The sequence below is a fragment of the Emydura macquarii genome, unplaced genomic scaffold, assembly GCF_026122565.2.
Source record: "Emydura macquarii macquarii isolate MOO-44397 ecotype Brisbane River unplaced genomic scaffold, CSIRO-AGI_Emac_v2 contig_1477, whole genome shotgun sequence".
NCBI lineage: Eukaryota > Metazoa > Chordata > Testudines > Chelidae > Emydura > Emydura macquarii.
In genome coordinates this window covers 422,736-447,662 of record NW_027131614.1, presented here as the reverse complement: position 1 = coordinate 447,662, position 24,927 = coordinate 422,736, and the positions used below count along the sequence as shown (strand labels likewise).

At 38.2% G+C, this 24,927-nt stretch overlaps 1 protein-coding gene across 1 annotated transcript in view; it reads right to left on the bottom strand.

The window, feature by feature from the left end:
* The window catches only part of MMP16 (matrix metallopeptidase 16), a 229,036-nt gene that overhangs the window by 99,241 nt on the left and 104,868 nt on the right, over nucleotides 1-24,927 (bottom strand). Inside the window, exons 2-3 of the mRNA XM_067553824.1 lie at nucleotides 13,211-13,359; nucleotides 3,666-3,788 (exon numbers count right to left, since the gene is read on the bottom strand). Coding sequence (XP_067409925.1) covers nucleotides 3,666-3,788; nucleotides 13,211-13,359 — 272 coding nt within the window. The remainder of the gene's footprint in view (nucleotides 1-3,665; nucleotides 3,789-13,210; nucleotides 13,360-24,927) is intronic.

The window sequence follows — 24,927 nt, the reverse complement described above, 5'->3', positions numbered from 1 at the left end:
AACAAGATGAAATTCAATAAAGATCTGGAGGATAAATAAAGATCTGGAGGATGGGGTAGATTGCACCCTCAGCAAGTTTGCGGACGACACTAAGCTGGGGGGAGTGGTAGATACCCTGCAAGGTAGGGATAGGATACAGAGTGACCTAAACAAACTGGAGGATTGGGCCAAAAGAAATCTAATGAGCTTCAACAAAGAAAAGTGCAGAGTCCTCCACTTAGGAAGGAAGAATCCCATGCACAGCTATAGACTGGGTACCGATGAGCTGGGCAGCAGCTCTGCAGAAAAGGACCTGGGGGTAACAGTGGATAAAAAGCTGGATATGAGTCAGCAGTGTGCCCTGGTTGTCAAGAAGGCTAATAGCATATTGGGCTGCATTAGGAGGGGCATTGCCAGCACGTCACGGGAAGTGATTATTCCCCTCTATTCGGCATTGGTGAGGCCGCATTTAGAATATTGTGTCCAGTTTTGGGCCCCCCACTACAAAAAGGATGTGGAGAAGTTGGAGAGAGTCCAGCGGAGGGCAACAAAAATGATTAGGGGGCTGGAGCACAGGACTTATGAGGAGAGGCTGAGGGAACTGGGCTTGTTTAGTCTGCAAAAGAGAAGAGTGAGGGGGGATTTGATAGCAGCCTTTAACTACCTGAAAGGGGGTTCCACAGAGGATGGGGCTAGGTTGTTCTCGGTGGTGGCAGATGACGGAACAAGGAGCAACAGTCTCAAGTTGCAGTTGGGGAGGTCTAGGTTGGACATTAGGAAAAAGTTTTTTACTAGGAGGGTGGTGAAGCACTGGAATGGGTTACCTAGGGAGGTGGTAGAATCTCCATCCTTAGAGGTTTTTAAGCTGAGGCTTGACAAAACCCTGGTTGGGATGATATAGTTGAGGTTAGTCCTGCTTTGAGCAGGGGGTTGGACTAGATGACCTCCTGAGGTCCCTTCCAACTCTAATATTCTATGATTCTATGATTCTATAAGTGAAAAGTACTATATTTAGGAAGGTAAAATCAAATGCACAACTACAAAAGGGAAATAACTGACTAGTTGGTGCTGAAAAGCACCAGGGTATATAGAGTTATTGAACATATGCCAACAGTGTGATACAGTTGCAAAAGAGGCTAATATCATTTTGGGGTGTATTAAGAGAAGTGTCATATGTAAGACACAGAAGTTAAGTGTCCTGTTCTACTTGGCACTGGTGTGGCCTCAGCTGGAGTACTGTGTCCAGTTCTGGGCACTGCACGTCACGAAAGATGCGGACAAATTGGATAGAGTCCAGAAGAGAGCAACAAAAATGGTGAAAGGTTTAGAAAATGTTAAAACTGGACACATTTACTCTTGAGAAAAGAAGACTCAGAGGGGAGTGATATCAGTCTTCTAATACGTTAAGTGCTGTTATAAAGAGGATGATGATCAGCTGATCTTCATGTCCATTGAAGATAGGACAAGAAGTAATGGGGCTTACTCTGCAGCAAGGGAGATACAGGTTAGAGATCAGAAAATCCCCATTACTGGAGGTTTTTAAGAACAGGTTGGACAAACACCTGTCAGGGATGGTCTAGGTTTACTTAGTCCTGACTCAATGGGCTGGACTAGATGACTCTTGAGGTCCTTTCCAGACCTATATTTCCACAATCGTATGCATTTACATATGACCTCAATTATATTTTACTGTTAAAAATGGCATTACATTTTTAAAAAATCATAAATATTTTATTTAAATACAGCACCTGAAGATATATTCTAGAAACCACTAACCAGAAAGTTAACAAAGGAAAAATCCAGTCCTTATCTCTGCAGCTCAGAAGCCCTCTTAGCATTAGAACTGATGCAGTTCTGCTGCATGTGGGGCAGAGACTGGCTCTCAAGAAGAAACCCACATTAGTGCAATGTGGAGCCTAGCCAATCAAAACTTTTTTTTTGAGCAAATGTAATATAAATAATGTCCCAGCTTTGGAAAACAATATTTGTAGATGTCTAGGGAAGGATGATGGCCTCATTCTGCTCCCACTGAAGTCAATGGTAAACTCTCAAAAGCTGAACACTTTTGAATGTCCAATCTATAGCAAGTATGTTCTGTGTGCTCTTGCTGCTTTTCGTTTGAAAGAAAAGTAGTGTTTGCTTCTAGCTGTGGAGTGTTCAAATTATACCTTCAATTTCTGAAAACTTCTGGCAAAGTTTCATGTGGGAGGTTAAAGTTAAATTGCAGAGGCATGTGAAAAGATGACACAGCAGAGTGAAAAGTTTGCAAAAAGGGCAGGAAATAAGAATAGCCATAAATTCTTCAAGGTAGAAAGGTTACTAAAGGGTTACCAAACAGATTAATGTTAGAATCCATCTTTGTACTTTGTACTGCTTTTATGATTAATGACTTGGGTGACAGAGAAGAATGATATTTCAGTTGCTGGATTGACAGTGGCACAAAAATGGTGTAATGGGTTGCAGAATCAGGTTCACCGATTTAAGATAACAATGAGGAAGAATGTTAATAAACACACACACACTTTGCATTTAAATCCCTAGATTAAGAAGTTAATAAATGTAAAATAATATATTTGGACATACTGTTGCTAGGTGCTGAGCTCCTTCAATTCCCATAGACCAGCATATTGTATTTGATACAGCAATAACAGCAGGAGTATATAACCACTAAAACAATTCACTGAAGATATGGGGGATTCCCCAATCATTTGAAGTCTTTAAATCAAGATGGGATGTCTTTCAGAAAAGCATACTGTAGCTCAACCAGAAAATATGGGATTGATAAAGGAATTATGGGGTAAAATTCCATGTCCTGTGTGATGCAGAAGATCAGGTGAGATGATTGAAAAGTTCCATTCTGGCCTTAAAATCTATGCATCATATAGTTGTAAATAGCTGGTCAATAAATTTTAGGATGCTTTTATCTTGGAGAAGATTCAGTGCCATGTTGGATCCCCAGGAATCCTGGGGAGATTATGCTAAATTTCTAGGGGACTATATAAAAATCTCTGTTTTGCTGACAATTTTTTGTCCACATACTGTGTACACATGACATTTTCTAGCTGACAGCACTATAGCAGGTACATATTTTTGCATAATGTATTTCATTTGCCAAGCCAAGGTCAGCTTTGATACAGCATGCAACATGTCTGGCAAACTGAAAGTCAGATCCAGAGTTTCACTTATATATACACGCCCCATGCCTATTACTGTGTGGGAATGAGATGGCTGTGTTACTGACTCACCAAAAATTTAATCAAATTCATTTATAGACCTGGAGGCACCTATATTTGCAGCTACTGCCTCCCTTCAATTACCTAATTTGCATATTTAAATTAGAGTCCCAATTTCATTAGACTGTTCCTTCATTCAAAGTGACTTTCCCTGAGAAGTTGCCAACAGGGTTGAAAGGTACAGTTAGGGGGACATAGGAGGTTAATTTGGTGCTGCAAGCTTCAAAGAACATTCTGTTTAAATGCAGACAATTTCGATACAAAAAATCATTCAGTACTTTTGCAATGCATGAGTACTTACTCTAGGGATACTGAAATCAATTATTTTCATAACACACATCAACATCTTGACAATGCGTAGTACACATTTAGAAAGCAGTATCTTAGAAATATTTGTTTTCTTTTAATAAAATGCTCAGTGGTATCACCGAAAAGTTTATCAATTTTTTGTACCTGTAAGTGATATGTTTGTGTTGCCACTTCTGTCCCGTTAATGCATATCGTTTTCGACGAATGTTAAATTTGGAGCTACCTCTTGTCTGGTCAGGCACACCACATCGAGGCTTCTTCATCCAACTGAAAAAATCAGTATTGCACAGTTACAGGATCTTATCAGCCATACTCAGGCCAGAATACAAATTGCAACAGACTTATCCAACAGATGGCCATAACAACACCTCTTATAAGTTATATAATTTTCACTTTTACATTTACTCACAGTAATGATTACAAATATGAGAAGTCACATGGTTAAAGATTGTGTTTGTTGGTGTAGGGAAGAATAACTTGGGGCATCAGAGCTTCATCACCTCCCATGCCATTCAAATATAAATTCCTCTGCCCGTTATTTTTAAAATTTTCTTTCCCTTCAATCTCTGCAAAATAAAACTGTGGCATCTCTCATCTGGCTGAGTCTTTTAGCATTAATAATTTATTCTGCCTCTACTGAGATAAACAGGATCTGTATTATAGGATTACTTACTATAGGTGAGGTTACAATATTTACGTGAAGATTTAGTCAGAGTATTGATTTTTTAATCATAATTTTTCATTTCATACTCTTTCTTTCTGTCACAATGTCTTTATGTTTGGACAAGTCTGACTTCATTTCATCAAATGGTCCACTCCAAAAACACAAAGGAATTTAATTCAAAACTCTGGAACTGTTAAAGTAATTATACCATTGAGCTCCTCATTAAATATTTGACTGCCCTACTGCCCCTCTACATTGGGAAGAGTAGTCACCGTAAATAGTAAATGTAGCCTCTCAAATTCAAGAATTTGCCTGAAAAGGTTGAATGCACTCTAAAGCATTAACTTCAGAGGTCCTGATCCACTTTTTCCATTTTCCATAAGAGTTCAACCAGCTAGTGCCAATTGCTGCAAAACAGAGAGCAATTTGAAAGTGTGTTGAAGAAGCACTAGTGTTTCTGAGGAAGATGTTTAGTTAATATTTTAAGTTTTAAGAAGTGTATTTCAGAATTCTAATGATTTGGTATAATGGTCTGACTTAGGTGTCCATAAGAAAGTACCAGATTCTGACTTCCATACTCTAACTGAATGAATGGTTTCTTACTTGTAGAGTAAGGGGTTATTTACATGAATAAAGGTATCATAATCCAGACTGAAGAGATGCAATGGAACTGAACACTCTCAAAATAATTATCCAGTGACACCACACACATAACAGAACATTTATTTTGTAAGTGAAAGACATTTATCCTGTGGCAACTTTCTATTCCATTTACTTGATTTCTATTATGCCAAATAATTAATGATGTAGATGCTGTAGTTTTATCTGCTGTTTTCTGATACTATATTCCTTACTATACCATTACTGAAAAGATGTATTCTGATTAGCTTAGAGAACAGACTTTCATTTCAGACAAGAATTTAACCACCTTTTCCATAAATTGCATTTATCTGTATACAATGTCTACTGTACGTATACATATATACATATGCATGGTTAAGTCCCCACCCATTTGATTGGCTGACAGAGAATTCACCTGACACATCATCCAATTATTATTTAAATTACCTTTACTGTATCAGTCCCCAACATACAGAGATAAAAAAGAACCTTCATTTGTCCTACAGAGGCTCTTAGGCCAGTACAAGTGATAGAGATAAAGAAAAGTCTTTTGGGTTTGTCACAATGGAACAGTGAATGCTTTTGTGATAAGAAGCACTTTTATAGATGTGTGTTCCAATGAAACAACTGAAGTGCTAAAGAAAACAGATCTTGTTGTGCAAAGTGTAAACAAAGGTTTAACAGTACTAGTAATGTAAATTTTCAGCCCTATACTCAAGGAATTAGGTGTGCAGTCTAATTTTTACATCCATTAATACGATGCAAGTCATATGGTAAATTAGCTAAATATTTAAAGACAGAAAAATGGAATACGGTGCTCCTCTCTAACACAGGTCACACTAATTTCCATATTTTAGACATTTATACACACATACATTCACATCTATGCACGTCAGCTAAAATTTTCAAATTTGGTTACCTAAAGTTAGGCATCTAATTTCATATGTAGTCACCTAAATAATAGCTGTTATATATAATGGAATATATCTATATCATCTGTATATAATGCTTGATATGTACAGGCATCTCCTGTAAGACATGATCCTTTAATCATGGGAGTATAAGCAGGGCCTACTCACGTCAGTAAGGGTTGCAGGGTCAGGTTGATCTTTCCAAAGAACTTGACTGGTGATGTCTCCATAACGTAGCATAAGTATTAGAACCAAAATTTTCAAATTTGGCAATTTACAGTCTGACACCTACACCCAAATTAGGCACCTAAGTAATAGTCTGATTTTCAGAGGTAGATATTACCATCTATTTAGGTGCCTAAATATGGCCATTCTTCTCAATGGAATTACCTTGGATTTACATCTGAGTAAATGAGATTAAAAATGGGCTCAGAGTTTTGCAAGTTTTAGACATATCCTGTCAGTAAAACTTATTCTGAATAGATGTTAGATCACCATGCGGTTACCATGCATTTAAATCACAGAATATATTTACATTATATAAAGTAAAACACACACACACATTGCAAAAATCAGACACACAAGTAACAAAAGACAAGTTTTCTCACCTTAAGGTGATATCACTACATCAAATGAAAGAAGCAAGGAATAAAGCAAAAACACAGAACTATTATATTTTGTTAGAAACACTGTACAGAAAAAATCACGCTCCGGTACATATTAAGAAATCACTTCAAAACATAGTTTTTTAAAGTTGCTATCTTTAAATCAGTTGAATTTGTCCTGTGTAAAAAGATGCTCAATTTTAAATTAGTCAATTTAACTGATGTAAATCAGTATTTAATAACAGGGTTGTCTCACCTAGAAGACATAGGTCCAGATAAAGGATGTAAATATCCAGAGCTGTAAACTGAAAAATGAATCTTCAAAGCTACTATTGAAATGAACTAGGAAGATATGTCAAAGTTTCAATATTCTTGTAGAGAATTTTGGTAGCATTGTAAAAGGCTTTATGCTTAAGAGAGGGATTTAGTATAAAAGACGAGACCAACTGGTAGCCAAAAGGAATTCAAATTTCAAAATTGTATCATATCACTACAGGATTTTACAATCTAAATAATTTACCAAATCCCCAAACACCATGATTTATTATATTAAAAAAAAATTACTTAGGGCTTTAAAATGGCATAAATCAATCAAATCCATTATGCTCATATGTTTTTAATTGGAGGCCAAATTATATCATATATAATCATATTATGTGCCTGACCACTCTTCTTTTATTAAAGAGAAAAATGTGGCCCACACAGACTATACATCCCAGTCTAATCGAAATTGAGATCTTTGCACATTACGTGTTGGCTCTCTAGCCTTGTATCAAATCATACCTCTGTATTAAACCAGAGAGGAGCCGTAATCTTCTTCTTTTAATGCACGTTAAAGGTTAGACTCCTAGCAAATTGACAGCATAGCCCTCACCTCAGCTATTTTTGGTACTCCAAAGTTTTAATTGACTTATTGAATGTCCAGTGTGCATTACCCAATCCAATCCAAATGCAAATACCCAATACGCATCCTCTTTATCACAAGAATAAATGCAGATTACAAACACTTTATGGTATAGAAGTTCCTTTTGGTCTTTTTATTCTTAAAATGATTTAGTAAACATTAACAACTCTATCCTCCCATTGATTGCAGAGGAGCTTCACATGGGTAATATCACTGGTGGTCTGCACCTCCCTATGTATCAGTGGGAGAACTGACAACTATAAGAGCACATTGGCCCATGTATTTCTGGTCAATTTGGAAACAGCGTAAATTGACAAAATCAGAAATGGATTTTCAACAATAAAATACTTTCTCAAGCAACAAAAAGGGAACAATTGTTGTTGTTTACGAAAACAGAGGTTTTCTTGGAATGTCTTTTCATTATTTACACTTATATTTGAACCTGTAGAAATCATCTGTGTAACAGCTCTTCAAAAGTATTATTTTGAGTGATTTCAGCACTCAAGAAAGGTGCCAGATTGACAGAACTTCTGATTGAAGTCCTCTTTAGCCACAGGATACTGCACACCAAATTCTACTCTCAGTCCATCAGTGTAAACAATAAGGAACTGCAATGAGGTCAATGAAGTTACACTTGGGTGGATCCAGAATAAATGAGAGCAGAATGTGACCCAAAATATAAATCAACACAAGCTCTTCATAATTATTATTTGTGTAGTCATAGTGCCTTGGAGCCCCAGTCACGAACCAAGACTCCATTGAGACAGGTGCCACCAATGTGCCAAACCATGCCCTAGAAGGACCACCTGTTAGTTGAAAGGGCTCAGTCCCTATGCCCATTCAATCCTGGGTCTCTCTGCTGAGGATGTCCAAAAGACTGACAATGAATAAGCCCTGGTCTACACTTACCTGGAGATTCGGCAGCAGTCAACGGGAGTTGCACAAACTACACAGAGTAGCTTGCGTAACTCCTGTCGACTGCTCTGCTTCCCTTCTGCGCGTTGTCTTCACTGCACTGCGCTGATGGGAACTGTGTTCCCATCGACGCAGCGCTACGCTACTTGAGGGGGTGGTTTTACTCAGTCGACTTCCTGATCGATTGAGCGGGTCTACACTGACCACTCCATGTATCCAGAAAGATTGATCTGGCGGCGGCAACTTTGCCACTGTCCGTATAGACATACCCTTAGTCTCAATCATGGTGGTGTTGTTATCTTATCCCCTTCTCCAGCAGGAACTGGACTCAGAGCACCCCCAGATTTCATATCATTCCACCTAACTTTGGAAATCTAGAGGACCTTGTGCTGAATATGTCCATGATTACCAATCTAGCTAAACAGAGCACTAGAAAAGAGAGACTGTGCCTCACAAGTAGGATTGGTCAGCAACTTTATAAGTAAATTTTGAATTGGAAAATACCAATTTGTTGAAACCAAAACTTTTCATAGACACATATTGGGTTTGACAAAACTTGCACTGGAAAGGTTTCTCAGGTCCTAGACTGAATTTTTGAGCAGAGAGAGAGAGAGAGAGAGAGAGAGAGAGACCTCTCCCTGAATAGTCAATAATGTAATAGTTAGGGCACACATGTAGGCTGTAAGACACTCGACTTGGAGTCTCTGCTCTTCCTGGTTCAGAGCAGAGTTTTGAACCTCATCACACATATGCAAAGTGAGTTCCCTAAACACTGAGCTATAGAATCAGTTTCTCTTGGGCTGGCCATATTAATATTTAATTTATACAAAATGGAACAGCTCTAACAGGAGAAAGTGAGAAAGGCTGAGTCTATAACCCAGTGGTTAGGACACTGGACTGTGGGAGACACTAGGTCAAGTCCCTGTTCCAAATTGGGTAGAGCAGGGCTAAAAACTGGGTCCCCTACACTGCAGGTAAGTGCCCTAAGCACCGGGCTACGGGCTATCATATGGCGATGGGGGAAGAGTTCTCTTGTTTTTTCATGGAAAATTTTGAAAGGTTGCATTTTTGTTCTGATGTGGAATGAAAAACAAATTTCAAAACTTCAAAATTTTTCACTATTGGAATTCCTGTTTTCTGGCCAGTCCTATTTACAAGTTCGCTCTCAGTTGTTAAGGCTATTTAAGCTTGAAAAAATACTTGAGCATCAATATCAATATTTTTCAGAAAGAAACAGAGGAATGATTTGGACGGTTGTTTTAAGATGGAACAACCTTGGCTACCAAAACAAGAAGGGGAAAACCAGGGAGAGAGTTGCAAATATAAAGACTAGATACACCAATTGAAAAGAAAAAAAAATCATTGAAAATTTAAGGATCCCACTGAAGGGTGTTTTGTTTTTTCTCTACAGGGGTTTCTCTTCCCCCTTTTTACTCCCCACCCCAACCTCAAGGGCCCCACCAGGCATTACATTGTTTTCCACAAGGTCTGATTTAAAGTCCATTAGTCAATTGAAGTCTTTCCATTGACTTCAGCGGTCTTGGATCAGGCCCTTAGTCGGGAAAGATGGATGCGGTTCCCTCAGGAGATTGATGTACAATGTTCCATTTCATGCCAGGGACTGAGTGTGCTGCCTCTGTAGCAGTTCTTATCCAAAGGTAACAAGGGACCAAGTTCAAGGCTTCAGTTCAGAAACCATGCATGGCTAATCCTCGTATGTTGTTTTCATATCAACTGCAATGTCAGCTACTAAAACAAACCACTGGCTTTGATTTAATAGCTCAAAATTTAGTGCTCATGATCATTTCTGAGTATTAGACTGACAATAAATATATAAGAAGCAGAGGCCACTCAGAAGTGGAATTTCACCATATCCCAATTGTTTCCCCAGAAACATGCTTGTAGAGCGCTCCTGAGAAAAGCACTACTTGAAGCATGCTTGTTATTTCACTAGAAAAAAAAAACAATTAGGGAACATTTCTTTCATGAACTTTATCAAACATAACATTTCATTGCATATATATATTTAGCAACCTGTGAACTATAATACTTTCACTGGGACAGGTGATTCTTACCGTAGCACCTAAACTTGAAAACTTATACTAGGGCATTTGTGTTTTAATTAATACAATTTTGGCAGAAATGTTTATCTGATGATTGCAGAATGCCCTAGCTACTCTTTTTGCTATAGCTTGCTACAATGAGTTAGACTTTTGTAGATTTATTTCAGGGATGTGAAAATGTAGAAAACTGATCAAATGCGTTAACTTCTGAAAATTATTTGTATGAAACGTTGACTGAGGTTGTTAATATATAGATATCATCATATAAAATACTAATGCAAATGCCAAACAACCTTCTTACTGGATTTATCATTGTGATTATGTTTATAGAACCCTCTTATCTTTGGCAGGCCATTAAAATGATTTCTTTCTTTTCCACCCCTTTCCCGTCAAGCCCCATCTATAAAACAGTTATCAAGTTTCTCAAGCTCCCTGATAAACAAATTCCAAAATACACTAACAAGGCTATTATGTAAATTGCATGTATAAAGGGACAGGTGAACACCCCTAATATTTTTGCATGCCAAAATATTCCTTCAGGGATCTTTTGTTTCATACAACAACAACGTCCCCCCAAGAGACTTTTGATGATGCTGTTGCTGCATAATATTTCTCTGCTAATATCCCAAATTGGTTCCTATCAAGCAACTGCATTAGCTTCTTTTAATTGTTTGTCCTCTGATGACTAAGTGGTATGCTGTAATCTCTTTTCAGTGCATGGGGAAAAAAGGCAAGTAAATCCCCGTGCAACAAGATGAGAACAAACTGTATTTCTACAAGGTCCTTGCTGCAATATTTATTTTGTAAGGTGAGTATTGTCTGTTGGTTCCCAGCCTTTTATTACTAGTTTATTATCCACAAAGGAAGAAATGTTAAATTGTCAAATATTTCTAATGGAAAAAGAATGTGTTTCCTCTTTCAAGATCAGATTGTTCCAAAATATTACAATAACTGAATAATGTAAAAGATCTCATTCTGCCCTTAGTTACATAGGTGGCATTTCCATTGATTTCAATGGTCAAATGAATGTAACTGAGGGCCAGTTTTGGCCCAGTGTGTGTCCCTCTCTCAATATAAATGCTCAATGGGCCAGATTCTACCTTCAAATTACTCTCATGCAATCTAGTTGAAGTCAGAGGAAATGCAAGTGTGTAAGTGAATGCAGAAGTTACCCCAAATGGTTTGCATATGCCTAGAAGAAAAAGACAATATTTGCAGAGTTCTGATATATCTATACGCTCTATGCTGTGTGAATAAGCACTTCATGCTTTACTACCTACATTAAGGAAGATAGGTGATCAAGTATAGAAGAGAATACAAAAAGAAAAGATTGGAATTGCTGTGTAAGACTTGTATCCCATATGGCAGAGAAATAAGACAGGCTTGCCAGTTTTCTAGCTAACATGCCCAATTTAATTTAGCTTACTTTGAAATTTTTGTGCATGTACAAATATATTTCTTTTAGACTGAAGCTCTTTGTATCTGCTGCTCGACATCCGGTAGTAGAGAATGGCCACTACCTTTCCCCTGATTTGGCACTTCCTGTCCTCCCTTTGCTGCCAACTCACAACGGATCATTTTCCTTCTAGCAAAATATATGGCCTCCTCAAAACCCCCCCAATGCAGCTTTAAAAAACCCAGAAGTAGGTGGCGCAGCTGCACCCTTCCCACAAAGCTCAATCATTTTAGCGCTGCAAAAAAACGGGTCTGTAATCACCAGTCTGGAGACTGAATCTGAAACATGCTTCTAAACTTGGCTCTCTCACAAGGCAGCATATACTTTCTGTTTCTCTTCCTACTGCATAATCTGTTACAAGGTCTTTTAAATTCCTAAGTCCAGGGATGTCTGACCCACTCACCTCCCCTAAGGGCTGCCCTAAAAACTGCTTCGCTTTATTGCTTTTCAGTGCAATAATGCATGTGCTAGTGGGATACAATGATTTTTCCAATCTTTCTTTTGCATCAGCAGTTTAGGTAGACTTTTTCCTAAAGTGCTAAGTGATTGAAAAATCATTCCTGTCAGCTATTTTACCAAGGAAAAAACAACAACAGATGCCACATTGGGGGAGACGACAAGGGGGACAAGGAACAAGAATTCATTTCAGAAAGCTTTTTGTTAATTTAGAATAGATGTATGGATTCATTTGTATGTAGTAATCAGAGATAAAATTGCCATGGTGCTAATTTTTTCCCTCTCTTGATATACAAGCAAAATAACTTATCTAAAAAAAGAAAAGAAAATCCCCATTAAATTTCAACAGAAAAAAGGCAAGCAAGCAGTTCATTTGTTAGTTTCCAGGTTTGTTTTCTTCACTGTGCACTAATATTATTTTATTATTATTATTTTTATTTGACATTGCTATATGCCTTTGTACATGAATTTCAAATCATAATGTTGCACAGTGTTGGGCTGTGTACACCATTATAACACTCAGAATGGCAGTGAAATCATACGCGGTAGGCTCCACATCACTAACATTTCAGAGAACTTGCAAAACTAACTTAGTTCTATTTTATATTAAAATGATCATGTGTTTATGTCATTGGAAACCACTAAATGAATGGACCAGTGGGCAGCCTTAAATATTTTTGCCTTGAGGAAGAGAAAGGAACCTGCCCTGAAGATTTTCCACCAAATGGAGGGTCCCCTTGAAATTTGTATGCCCATCAGGATATTTTTTCTGACATTTTTCTTATGTACTATCATCTGGCTTCCGCACCTCCTTCTGTGTCCTATTGACCATTCCAACAGTTAACCTGCCAACCCTTTATTTTTAATCACACATCAAAAGCAGAGGGGAAAGAGGGGCTGACAGTGGAAATTTGCCTTCTGCCCACCATGAAATACAGCGGGGGGGAGAGAAGATTTTTTTCATTCCCCATCTGAAATTGTTGCTCTATTTGGATATCCCAGTCATTACAGTTCATGTGCTTTCAAGTTCCTACAGTCCTACTTTATTCTGTTGAAATATAAAAGTCGAGAGCACTTCAGTGCTCGTTACTTACTCAATAGTGTTCCTGTCCACTTTTCCTGTCATATTAATGCCATAGAACTGCTGCATGGCAGCTATAGCTGATTGCATGGTCTCTGCAGAGCGCAACACCGACATTCTGGGGTCAGTTGGTGGAAGGTAGCCATACTTTTGTAACCATACCTGCAATGACAAGTACAGTTCCTATTACATAGAAATTACAATTAAGTAAAATATTACCTAGTAGTTAGCCTCCATGTCATATCTGATGAAGCTTTTAATTCACCAAACATAATCCATGTCAGTTAATTTGTAGAGAAGAAAGTCTTTGGGGCTTTTATTTCACCAACTTTACTAAGGATTCAGCAGTTTTAAGACCTACAGCAGTTTCTACCCAAAACTCATTATTATCTTCAAATGCCGGCTTCAATTATTTAAAGTATTTATTTATTTCAAGTAACAATTTTAAGCACTTATCCTTGGCTCTAGACTTGTCTACAAATTTTTAAAGCAGACAAACTATAAAATCCACCACACATATGTCAAATATAATTGACTACCCACATGGTGCATAATAATATTTGCCCACTATAGCAATAAATCCACAATAGCTCTCACACACAATGACACTGTGTTCTTATTTCCTCCACAAAGAGCTATGAAAAAGATGGGTTTGAAACACACCAAGAAGATCAACAAGTTCATACTCTCACAGGCAAAAGGCAGGGGAAGGGGAGACGGCATAAGCAAGAACCAGAGCCAACGCCCATTCCTGGAGAAAAATTGCCAACAGACTCCTCCTTTAGATGGATCTATCTCAGGTGCTGATGATGCTCTTAATTGTGATAGTTGGGTACAGGATCAGAGGTGATTACTCCTGGTGGGGGCAGGTTGAAGGCTTTATAGGCTAAAAGAAATACCTTAAACTTCACCCAGAAACTAACAGGCAGCCAGTGTAATCCTCAGAGCGCTGGTGTAAGTGTTCCCTATGTGATGCAATACTTAACAAACAGCCACATTCTTCATTAGATTCTGTTTTCAAGATGCTCTTCAAATCTAGCCCAACTGAGAGTGCATTGCAATAGTCTCAAAGTGACAAAGGTAATGACAAAGCTTTAAAAATTTCCTCAGAACTTACTCATCTGAGGCCTAAACTTCCTAGCTCTGTTGAAAGGTACGTGCATCACCAGTACACATGACTATGCTACATTAAGTTGCATTGCCACAGCTTCATTCCCACAGTAATAAATTAGCAAAGTCCCTATCATACACACACTAACGCGGTTTTGCACTCCCTCAAATAAAATCCATCCAGACACTCTTTTTCCACATACTCACACTCCATTTAATAGATTCTGAGTCCATCTCCTAACTAAATGGATTTTCTCTCTCTCACCTAATAACATATTCTGAGCTCTCCCCACTACATATATCAATGGGTAGACTAACATGATCCTCCCTCAGTCTTCAGAACAATAACAGGTAGGGGAAGCCACTGGCAGTGTGTGGGAAGGTCACATGAATCTCCTCTGGTGAGGTTTCTCCGCAAATTCAGATAAGCATTTAGGATATGTCTCCAAATTGATCCAACCGCTGAATCTCTGGCATTGCTCCATTGCTGTCTTACATATAAGTTTACATTGTTGTGTCCTTTTAATGAAGCATCATGCAGCAACACAAGGCAATATGTGGGGCAGCAAATATAGGAATTGATGGTTCCCGTTTCACTTCTACAGTTCCCCCACTCTGGTAGGAGAGGAGATTTTTAGTAAATGACTTTAAAAGCTTTTAGGTTCTGAGTGCCTGATAATTAAAATATACACAAAACACCTCATTTAAAATTCAGCAAAAAGGACACACATCCCTTTAGGAGGCTCCTAAACCTTGTCTTTTTCAGAGAACAGCCTCTGGGGAAAAGTTTCAAATGCTGGCAATTATGGAGGAGACATTTAAATTCTAAGTGAAATCACAAACAGACATGTAAGAAAAATGACAAAGGGTGAAAGAAAGAAAATGATATAGCTAGAGTACAAGGGTAAAGGAAAGCAATTCTGGTCCATCTTTGATTTTTAAGATACCTACATTGAAGAAATCATCCCTGCAATAATTCCCTCTTCCCCGTACTAAAAGTAGATGTATCCTCTGTTCTAATCCAGTACAGGAGTGATAATGCGGTGTTGTTAGGGAAGTGTATTTTCAGAACCCATCTTGTACTCTAGGGAGCTCATCTATCATGAAACAAGAAAATAGTGAAGTACACTTCTCATATACATGACGACTAGGGTTGCAATGAAAAAAAAAGCAACTCTGTTACCTAGTTAACAGTGATGAAGTAATATATCTCACTTATTTATGAGATTAATATAAAAAGAGTGTGTTATCTAAAGTAGTTTTCCATATGGAATTTTCCCATCATGCAACAATCTGTATGTAACTGAAAAGGAGTCCATCGAGGTAGTTTTCATATACATCTACTTTACTAACTGTTCACAATAACCTCTTGGAAACCTAAAGTGTTTTGTAACCAGTTTTTTTCCTCCACTGCATATGCATACTAGCTTTTTATTATGCAAATTTTATTATGCATAAATTTATTATGCAAATTTTTTACAAATTATATGAAGTTTGCTAACCTATAAGAAAAAAAATGTCACATTTTGTTGCCTTGACAATGTCTTTTCATCTTTTGTGCAGACCCACCCACTTGAATTAACAGGTGGTTTGTTTTCCCTAGGTACTTTGATTAGTTTATAGATTTAATTAAAAATTACTTCCCCTCAGTACTTGTTCCTTAAAGGTCACATCTTATTTATTGATTTATTTAGATTTATAAAAATGCTAGCAAAACACCTAACCTAATGCCCTCATTGATATAACTTAAAAAAATACACCTTAAAATGCATCGATTTAAGATAATCCACCTTAACGCCCTCACTCTTTCAAACAATTCCACAACATTATACTTCTCATTCCCCCACTTATTTTCAAAGCTCTGGGGAAAAAACATAAGCCAGATAACATTCTCAGAAGATCATCAGAACTTGAGTGATGCTGAGGATCTGCAACTCCAATTGACAATTAACTGATCTTTGACTACTAGCAGTAAATATGCCCAATGGTCTGTGATGGGATGTTAGATGGGTGGGTTCTGAGTTACTACAGAGAATTTTTTTCCTGGTGGCTGGCTGGAGAGTCTTGCTCACATGCTCAGGGTTTAGCCGATTACCATATTTTGGGTCGGGAAGGAATTTTCCCCCAGGGCAGATTGGCAGAGGCCCTGAGGTTTTTTCGCCTACCTCTGCAATATGGAGCACGGGACACTTGCTGGTGGATTCTCTGTACTTTGAGGTCTGAAAAGCATGATTTGAGGACTTCAATAACTCAGTCATAAGTTAGGGGTCTATTATAGGAGTGGGTGGATGAGGTTCTGTGGCCTGCTTTGTGCAGGAGGTCAGACTAGATGATCATATTGGTCCCTTCTGACCTTAAAGTCTATGAGTCTATGAAGTCTGTGGGAACTGTAGGTGCTCAGCATCTCTCAGGATTTCACCTGATGTCCACATTTTTGCTTCACTGTGATGAAAACTTATCATTATTCACTTGTCTTAATTCACAACTGACAACTAGGAACAGGTGGCATCTTGTCATCACTATGCCAAAATCTTCAGTGTCTGAGATGCTGCGTTCTGAAAATACAGAATGAAATCCTGGCTATACTGAAGTCTGTGGCAAAATTTTCAGTGACTTCAGTGATCCCTGATGTTACTCATAATCTTTTCAAATTTGGGAAATGAGTCTTGAGAGCAGTGTGTGGACACCAGAATGCCACCGTGACATAAAACAAGCCCTAAATCATTAAGCTGAAACTGGAACATTCTGATGATTATCAAATCTCGTGATGCCAATAATTTATAGAAAATTTTTAGAAAAAATACAAAAGAGAATTATCAGTTCTACTTTAATACCAGTATGGAGTACTGTATATATGACAGTACATTTATGTTCCATAACCTAAAAGCTTAGTAAATAAAACCACCTAAAAACACATTTTTAAACCATATGTACCAAAACAATTTAATAAACACCATACACAGTTATTAGTCATATTTTTGTTCCTTTTTTAGATTTTATCATTTGAACAAAAATCTTATTGGTAATCAGTAAAAACATGACATTTCAAAATTTCCCATGTTTCATCCTTTGCCTTTTTAATATACCTCAGCCTAAGACAAATTTTTTAAGTCCCAACTTAGGAGGCAAATTCTTATTTTCAAAAAGGGACAAAGGTATTTAGGATCCTGAGACTCACTGAAAGACAATGGGATTTAGGCACCTAAATGCCTATGTCACTTTTTAAAATGGGACACAGGATCCTAAGTCACATAGGTGCCTTTGAAAGTGTCATCATACATCAAGCATTTTGAAATGTATACCAATGGAGTTTCTTGAATTACACTACTGTCCCTCAACTATTTTACGGCCTTCCTAATGCTGCCCCATTACTGCATGTTGTAAGCTGATAAGAGTGTATTCTAATTACAGCCTACCTGCAGTAGCAAATACTGACTTTTCAGTGACAAGTTGATGAGACAGACCAGAAACTATTATTTACAGAGAACAGTATAGGGTAATTTCTGCTCTGCTTTTTTTTTCTTTCTCCCCACCCTATATTTCTGATTTCATCAGTCCTATATTGAAGGGTTCTTCCTCTTTTTTAATGACCCTTCAAAGAGTACAGAAATTTTGTGTGCTTTCTGCAGCATATCTATTCAGTATAAAGCTTCCCCAGATAACAGGGTAACAAGTCTTGTGGATCGGGGAGAAACGGTAGATGTCATCCTATCTCAATTTTAGTAAAGCTTTTGATACTGTCTCACATGACCTTCTCATAAACAAACTAGTGAAATATAGCCTAGATGAACCTACCATAAGATGGGTGCATAACTGGGTGAAAAATTGTACTCCGAGAAAAATTGTACTCCATTATTAATGGTTCACAATTGAGCTGGAAGGGTCTGTCGAGTGGGGTCCCGCAGGTTCTGTTCAAAACCTTCATAAATGATTTGGATAATGATACAGAGAGTACACTTATAAAGTTTGCAGATGATGCCAAGCTGGGAGGGGTTGCGAGTGCTTTGTAGGACAGGATTAGAATTCAAAATGATCTTGACAAACTGGAGAAGTGGTGTGAATTAAATAGGATGAAATCCTATAAGGATAAATGCAAAAGTAATACACTTAGCAGGGAACAATCAATTGCAAAAATACAAAATGGGAAATGACTTTCTGGGAAGGAGTAATGCGGAAAAGGATCTGGGAGTTATAGTGGATCACAAACTAAATATGGATTAGCAATGTAATACTATTGCAAAAAAGCAACATCATTTTGGAATCTATTAGCAGGAGTGTCATAAGCAAGACACAAGAAGTAATTCTTCCACTCTATCCAGCAATAGTAAAGCGTCCACTGGAGTATTGTGTCCAGTTCTGAGCACCACCGTTCAGGAAAGATGTGGACAAATTTGAAAAAGCAAATAAAGGTCTAGAAAAACATGACCTACGAAAAAAGATTAAAAAATTGGGTTTCTTTAGTCTGGAGAAGACTGGGGGAGGGCATAATAATCTTCTAGCATGTAAAAAGTTGTTATGAAGAAGAGGGTGATAAACTGTTCTTCTTAACCACTCAGGACAGGACAAAAAGTCATGAGCTGAAATTGCAGCAAGAGAGATTTAGGCTAGATATTAGGCAAAACTTCTTAACTGTAAGGATAGTTAAGCACTGGAACAATTTACCTAGAGAGGTTGCGGAATCTCCGTCACTGGATGTTTTTAAGAACAGGTTAGATAAAGATGTGTCAGGGATGGTCTAGATAATACTTAGTCCTGCCTCAGTGCAGGGGATTGCACTAATGACCTATCAAGATCCCTTCCAGTCCTACATTTCTATGATTTCTAAAATTTCCCCAAAATAATATGTTCCGATGAGATAAGTAATAGCAACGCAAACAGTGGGAGAAGGTATCCTAGCCTGTTAAAAGTAGCTATAAAGATGGATAGTAACTATAGCAATTAACAAGTGAGTTCAACAGTTCTGATTGATGTGTTACTGACTTGTGGAATCTGAGATAAAGAAAACTAGTTAATAGCTAAGAAATCCTGACCCCTCAGAATCCACTAACCTGGAGCTCAGTGAATGTAATAAGCAATCCCCTTCTTTGAAACCTCATATAACTGTGGAAGAGATTTTAAATGGAAGCAACCATCCTCAGAACTTTGCAAACAACTATCCTCTCTGCTACTGAGAAGATGTCAAAACAAATGTTTAGATGGAACAAAGGAGCAACCAAACTGTTGGCCTGCAAACTTAACAGATGTCATCTCTTTCCTAACTGGAAAAAAGTAAATGAGTTCTTGTCTAGTGAATTGCTGAAATAAACTGGATTGCTATCTGAGCCTCATTGCCAGTACAAACGATCACTGTGACAGTTCGGGGATATGTCTGTGTCATGTTATGAATTCCAAGTTGTTTTATGGATGCTGTTTACGATTATAACCTTCATTGTGGATTAGATCATCCATTCTGTAGCAGGGAATTGACACCCAATGGAGACACCTATGTCAGGAATCTGTGACAAAGCAATCAAGGGCCATCAACATGGGAGTGGAACAATGGCTCTGCAGCTAACAATGACCATTGACTTCGAATGACTCTCTACCCACAAGTTGACAGGGTGGGTGTGGGGGCAGGGGCAGGAGCCTGGAACTTCCCCAATGGAAGTTCATGGGCTAGAGAGCTCACAAAGGCTGCTTTTCTGAGCAAGAAGTGATTCCAGTAGCAGAAGCAAGACGGTTACACCAAGAAGGGCGTACAGGCTGCCTAGTCCAAGGATTCAGACCAAACCTAGGACACTGAGAGAGAGTCACAATAGGAAGGAATGTGTTCAGAATAGTTGTTCTCCTAAGATCTGTAACTGTACTGCTGCTTAAGAATAAAAGTGTATGTGCATTAGAAATTCCTTTGCTAAGTCTACATTTCTTGCTTTGCTGCCTTGTTATTGAATGGTGTAACTAGGAAAACAGAGCTCCCACCGTGAAGTGGACCCTGAAGAGAATGTCTCTTAAAAATTGGGTGTTCAGGAGGGCTGTGGCACAGGTTCCAAGGTTTACAAAGCTGGACTGTGGAGTCCCACTACCCAGGATGGGTCCTAGACGTGGGAGGGCAACTGAAAGTCCCGGAGCTAGGAACAGTGACCAATCACTACCCAGACCCAGAGAACTTGGAAGCACATGGAAGTCAGCAGTTGGATCCAACAGCAACAGATTGCTGTCCAGCCAGAGAGTGTGTTGGGACCACTTGTGACATATTATGACTAAAAGCTTGGTCCTGGAAGGAAATTTCTTTGGGAGATACAGTTCTATTATCCACAAGAAGAATGGATTTATTACTGACCAAAGAATGAGAACCTGCTTAACAAAGTATTCAGGACAATGCTCTTCACTCACTAACAGGAATCTCTGGAGAAGTCTGCCATGAAGCCAGGATCATAGAACCACCTCCAGACATGAAACTAACAGTCCTAGAAGATGGAAACAGAGCATATGGTGAGAGAACTTCCTTGCTGGATTTTCTGTAGCCTCTTAGAAAATGAGAATACTTTTGAGGAGTGTGTTGTATGGAAGAAATTGCCAAATAAGTAAGATGCTGGAACAGGTGATCTTCACCTTTTGAAACTTTTTTTTGAAACTTTTGAAACTTCTAGATCTAAGTCACAGAAAACCTACAGAACCCTGTTTATGCCTAATTTGATTAAATCCCTAGAAAAGTCTGTAGAGGGGGGCAGACTTCCATGTATGCAGTTAATGACATGCCTTTCACTGAGGACTTCTGCGATTACCACTGTAATATCTCTCCAGACCGTCTGTGAGATGGTCAAACCAATGGCAAGAACTTTGTACTGTGCAAAATACATCCAGGGTGAAAGAAAGATGACTCTGGTGAGGCAGGAGAATGTGAGTATGAAAATCTGCTCTGAAGCCAGATAATTCCATAAAATAATAATTCTGGCAGATTCTATTGAGGTAACTTCACACCAAAGCTTAACTCTGAAATGGGACATACGCCCCTGAATTTACCTGAGAATAAATAAACCCCTTGCAATCTGTGTTCCTGCTGACCCAATGACACACAAAAACAATTCCAGTAGAATACCTTCTCCTTTTTTGTTTGACTTGGAAAGACACTGGAACAGAATGATCCAGGAGAGGAGCCCATATTCAGTACAGTAAACCTTTGTTATTATTGTCATGACCCACATACATGTGCACAGTGCCACTCCAAGTCCTCTGAAATGGGGTAACCTACACTCTAGGCATAAAACCAGACATGCTCCAGAACAGTCACAATGTTATCCAATCTCTCTAATCTTAGATCTGCAAGCTTCTGCTCCTGTTATGGGGATTAAATAAATGATTCACAGAGAATCAGGAAACTAAATAGGTGTCCCATTTTATTATTAATTTTTGGGGGTAGGGGCGGAGAGAGAGAGGGAAGGAGGCTTTAATCAGGAATGGGCCTCTATTGTGCTAGACAGAATAAACACAAAATAAGAGACAGTCCTTGCCTCTTTCAAACTGAATGAGTATTTGTGTGTTTTTATGATCATTTTCTGAAGTCTTGGCCAGATTTCGCACAATGGTTTCTGTAATGTGGCTTCTAAAGATATATGGTCAGCTTCTACTCAGCTGAACATCCTGGGGGTTGGATATTTACCTAAAGCTAAACAGGCTCTCTCTAAAACCTCACAATCTTCTATCTCCAAAACAGACTAACTTTACCTATGGATGTTGTCCTGGGGAGAAGCCCCCTCAGAGGGACAATGGTGGGTCTAACTCCCACTTCCATTATCTAGAAGAGGGAGATACTGGACCTGTAGGGCTTCACCTTTCTCCAGGGAACTTTCAACTGAGGGGACATTGGCTTCTCCCCCTTCTTTCACACCCAGGAGTTAGCCTGAGGCCTCTGCTAATGATCCCCTCTACCCATTTAGATCCCTCATGTCTCCTTCTATTGAAATCCTATTTATCTCTCCCCTTTTGCTGTGCCTCACTTCTTCTGTGAATGATACCCATCTGTCTCTGTCTGTGTGTTCTCCGACAGGTGTGAACCATTTTATGTCCCATTTTCTGTACATCCTTTCTGTTTTATGCCTTTCTGTGCTCTCCCACCTAATCCTGCTCTGTACAGATCCATCTAGTGGCAGGAACATACAACAGAACTGTTTATTCAGCTGCCCAGGATGCGGACCAGGCCAGCTGGCACACAGGCAGTGTGTTCTAGGAGAAGGAGCACAAGGCTGAGAATCAGGAACCAATCCTGCCACTGACTCACTGTGTGGGCTTGGGGAATTTGCTTGACATTTCTGTGCATCAATCTGTAGAACATGGATAATATTTACCTACTTCCCTCCTCACAGGATTGCAAGGATTTGTACAGTGCTTGGAACATGTAAAGTGCCATATACCAGCTATCACGATTGAATGAAGTCTCTAGTACAGAAGTAACTAGAGTTCAAAGTGCTTCTTTCTCATCATTACACTACAGAGGATTACAGCAAGTTGAGGGGATAAACCCTAGCTTGCCTTGGTATTAGCATTTCTTTGATCCCCATACATTTGCACTACCTCACCTCCAAGCTGATTATTCCTGACTAATCTATCTAATCTATCTACACAGGCTTTATCTGTAATGTGCTCATAAACACAGTATTTGGGAGGAGGGGTGTTGCTTCCAAGTCATTGGCTCTAATGGTAAGCAGGGGCCAGATAGAGCTTGCTGCTTACTTCCTACAATTTAACACTCTTTCTCTGTTTTGCCTCCTCTGTTTTAGATTCCACTGTACAAAGACATTGAAGGGTATAGTGAATGCACACATTTACAAAATGATCATAGACGTAAGTTCTAACTCTACCAAAAAAAAAAAAAAAAAAAAAGGAAGAAAAAAAAAGTCAATCTGCATCTGCTGCCACCATCTCATAAGAAGCAAAGAAGTTACTGAAGATGCTTGATGCTAATTGTAAAGGCTACAGAATTTTCTGAGCTCTGTGAGTGATCACTGCAGTCTGTCAACTACTTCATGAAAGAAGCATCCATCAGTTTTCCCTGTGTTGGATATGAGGGGATAGAACTAGCTTTATTGCCTGTATAAGAATTTAGATTTATTGCCCATATAAGAAAAATAGGGACTACTTTCTATACATTACTGCTATATAATTAAATTTGCATTGCATGACTATTTGGCATTCCTGCTAATGTAATTTTGTATCCGTACCTACATATATGATATTGACAACAAAATAACTAAAACTGTCTTGTAGAAGCCAGTAGATGGCTTCAAATTATCTTAATAAAAGTGTAGAAACTTTGTTTTAAGACATTTACATAGGAAATATATACATACATAATGTACTAACAGATGGTGGTATGCTACTTTAAAAAGGCTCATGGGAAGGTAGACCATTGTAATAAAATCAAAAGGTCATGCTGCAAAGTTCCTTTGAGGAAATGATTATTTAAACCACATCTGACATTTGGTGTTTGAAACTATTAGATAAAGTAACTACTATTACCATTTCCAAGGCTTTAAGTTTGCATCAGCAAATTTCATGGATTACAAGATAAACATCTCTAGGAAACTTGTGTTAGTCAAATCTTTTTTCTTGTTGCTCTCAATAGCACTTCTATTTAATTTCCTCTAGTTCCTCATAATTTTTTCTAGCTTTTCACAGCCCTAAGCAAAATTAAATGTTGAATTCTAGAACTGTATCCTTAAAATATAAATATAAATAATGTTCTCACATTCCAGTTGAAACCAAATCTGCAAAATAATAAAAACTAGACCAAAGCAAATCAACAAATAAGATAACACACTGCACACTTATTGACTGTATGCACATGTGTAAAATTCTACACCTGTAGAGAAAAAGAAACTAAACTTGGTCCCATTGAGGTCAACGGCAAAACTGATTTCAATTGGGAGGACTGGGCCCAAAGGTACTTCACAGAAAAACAAGTTACCTCCTCTTCTTTCCCTTCCATGCCTCTTCCACAACTAATCATGTCCTCGTGCCTTGCAATACATATTCCAAGGTTCAGTTCAGATATCTACTTTTGAGTATGTAGAGCTATCAAAAGGTTTTATTCTTTGCTGTTGGGTGTTTTAAAAAGCTTCAAATAGAAAACTTCAAATTCTAGAATATTTGCAATTATTTCCAAGCTTGTGTGAGGATATCATTTTGAATTCCATGATAATTTTGATCCCATGATCTTAAAATAAATTCACACTAAAGTTTCTTTTACACCTTAGATTTCTTATTTCTGCCTGTTCCTTCTTTTCTCAAATAAGTCAGCTATTTGAGACCTAAATTTTAGAGATCCTGTGGTTCAAAGCTGCTCATTATTCTGGTAAACAAATTCTTGTAGTTTAAAACCAGGCTTTTTTTCTGATTATGACATAAAATTATAATTTAAAGTACTATAATGACTCTTTGAAAAACTTTACTCCTGATTTTATTTAGAAGCCTCGAAAAGTTAGATGGTCTTGGATTTTATAAAGAAAGTAAAGCACATGAATATAACCAAATCATAGCTTCCTATGGAAACACACAAGAGGGTGAGAAGAGGCCACAAAAAATTGTGCAAGGGTCAGTCTTTGGAGTTTCCATCATATCTTCCTCTACAGTAAGCAATTAGGG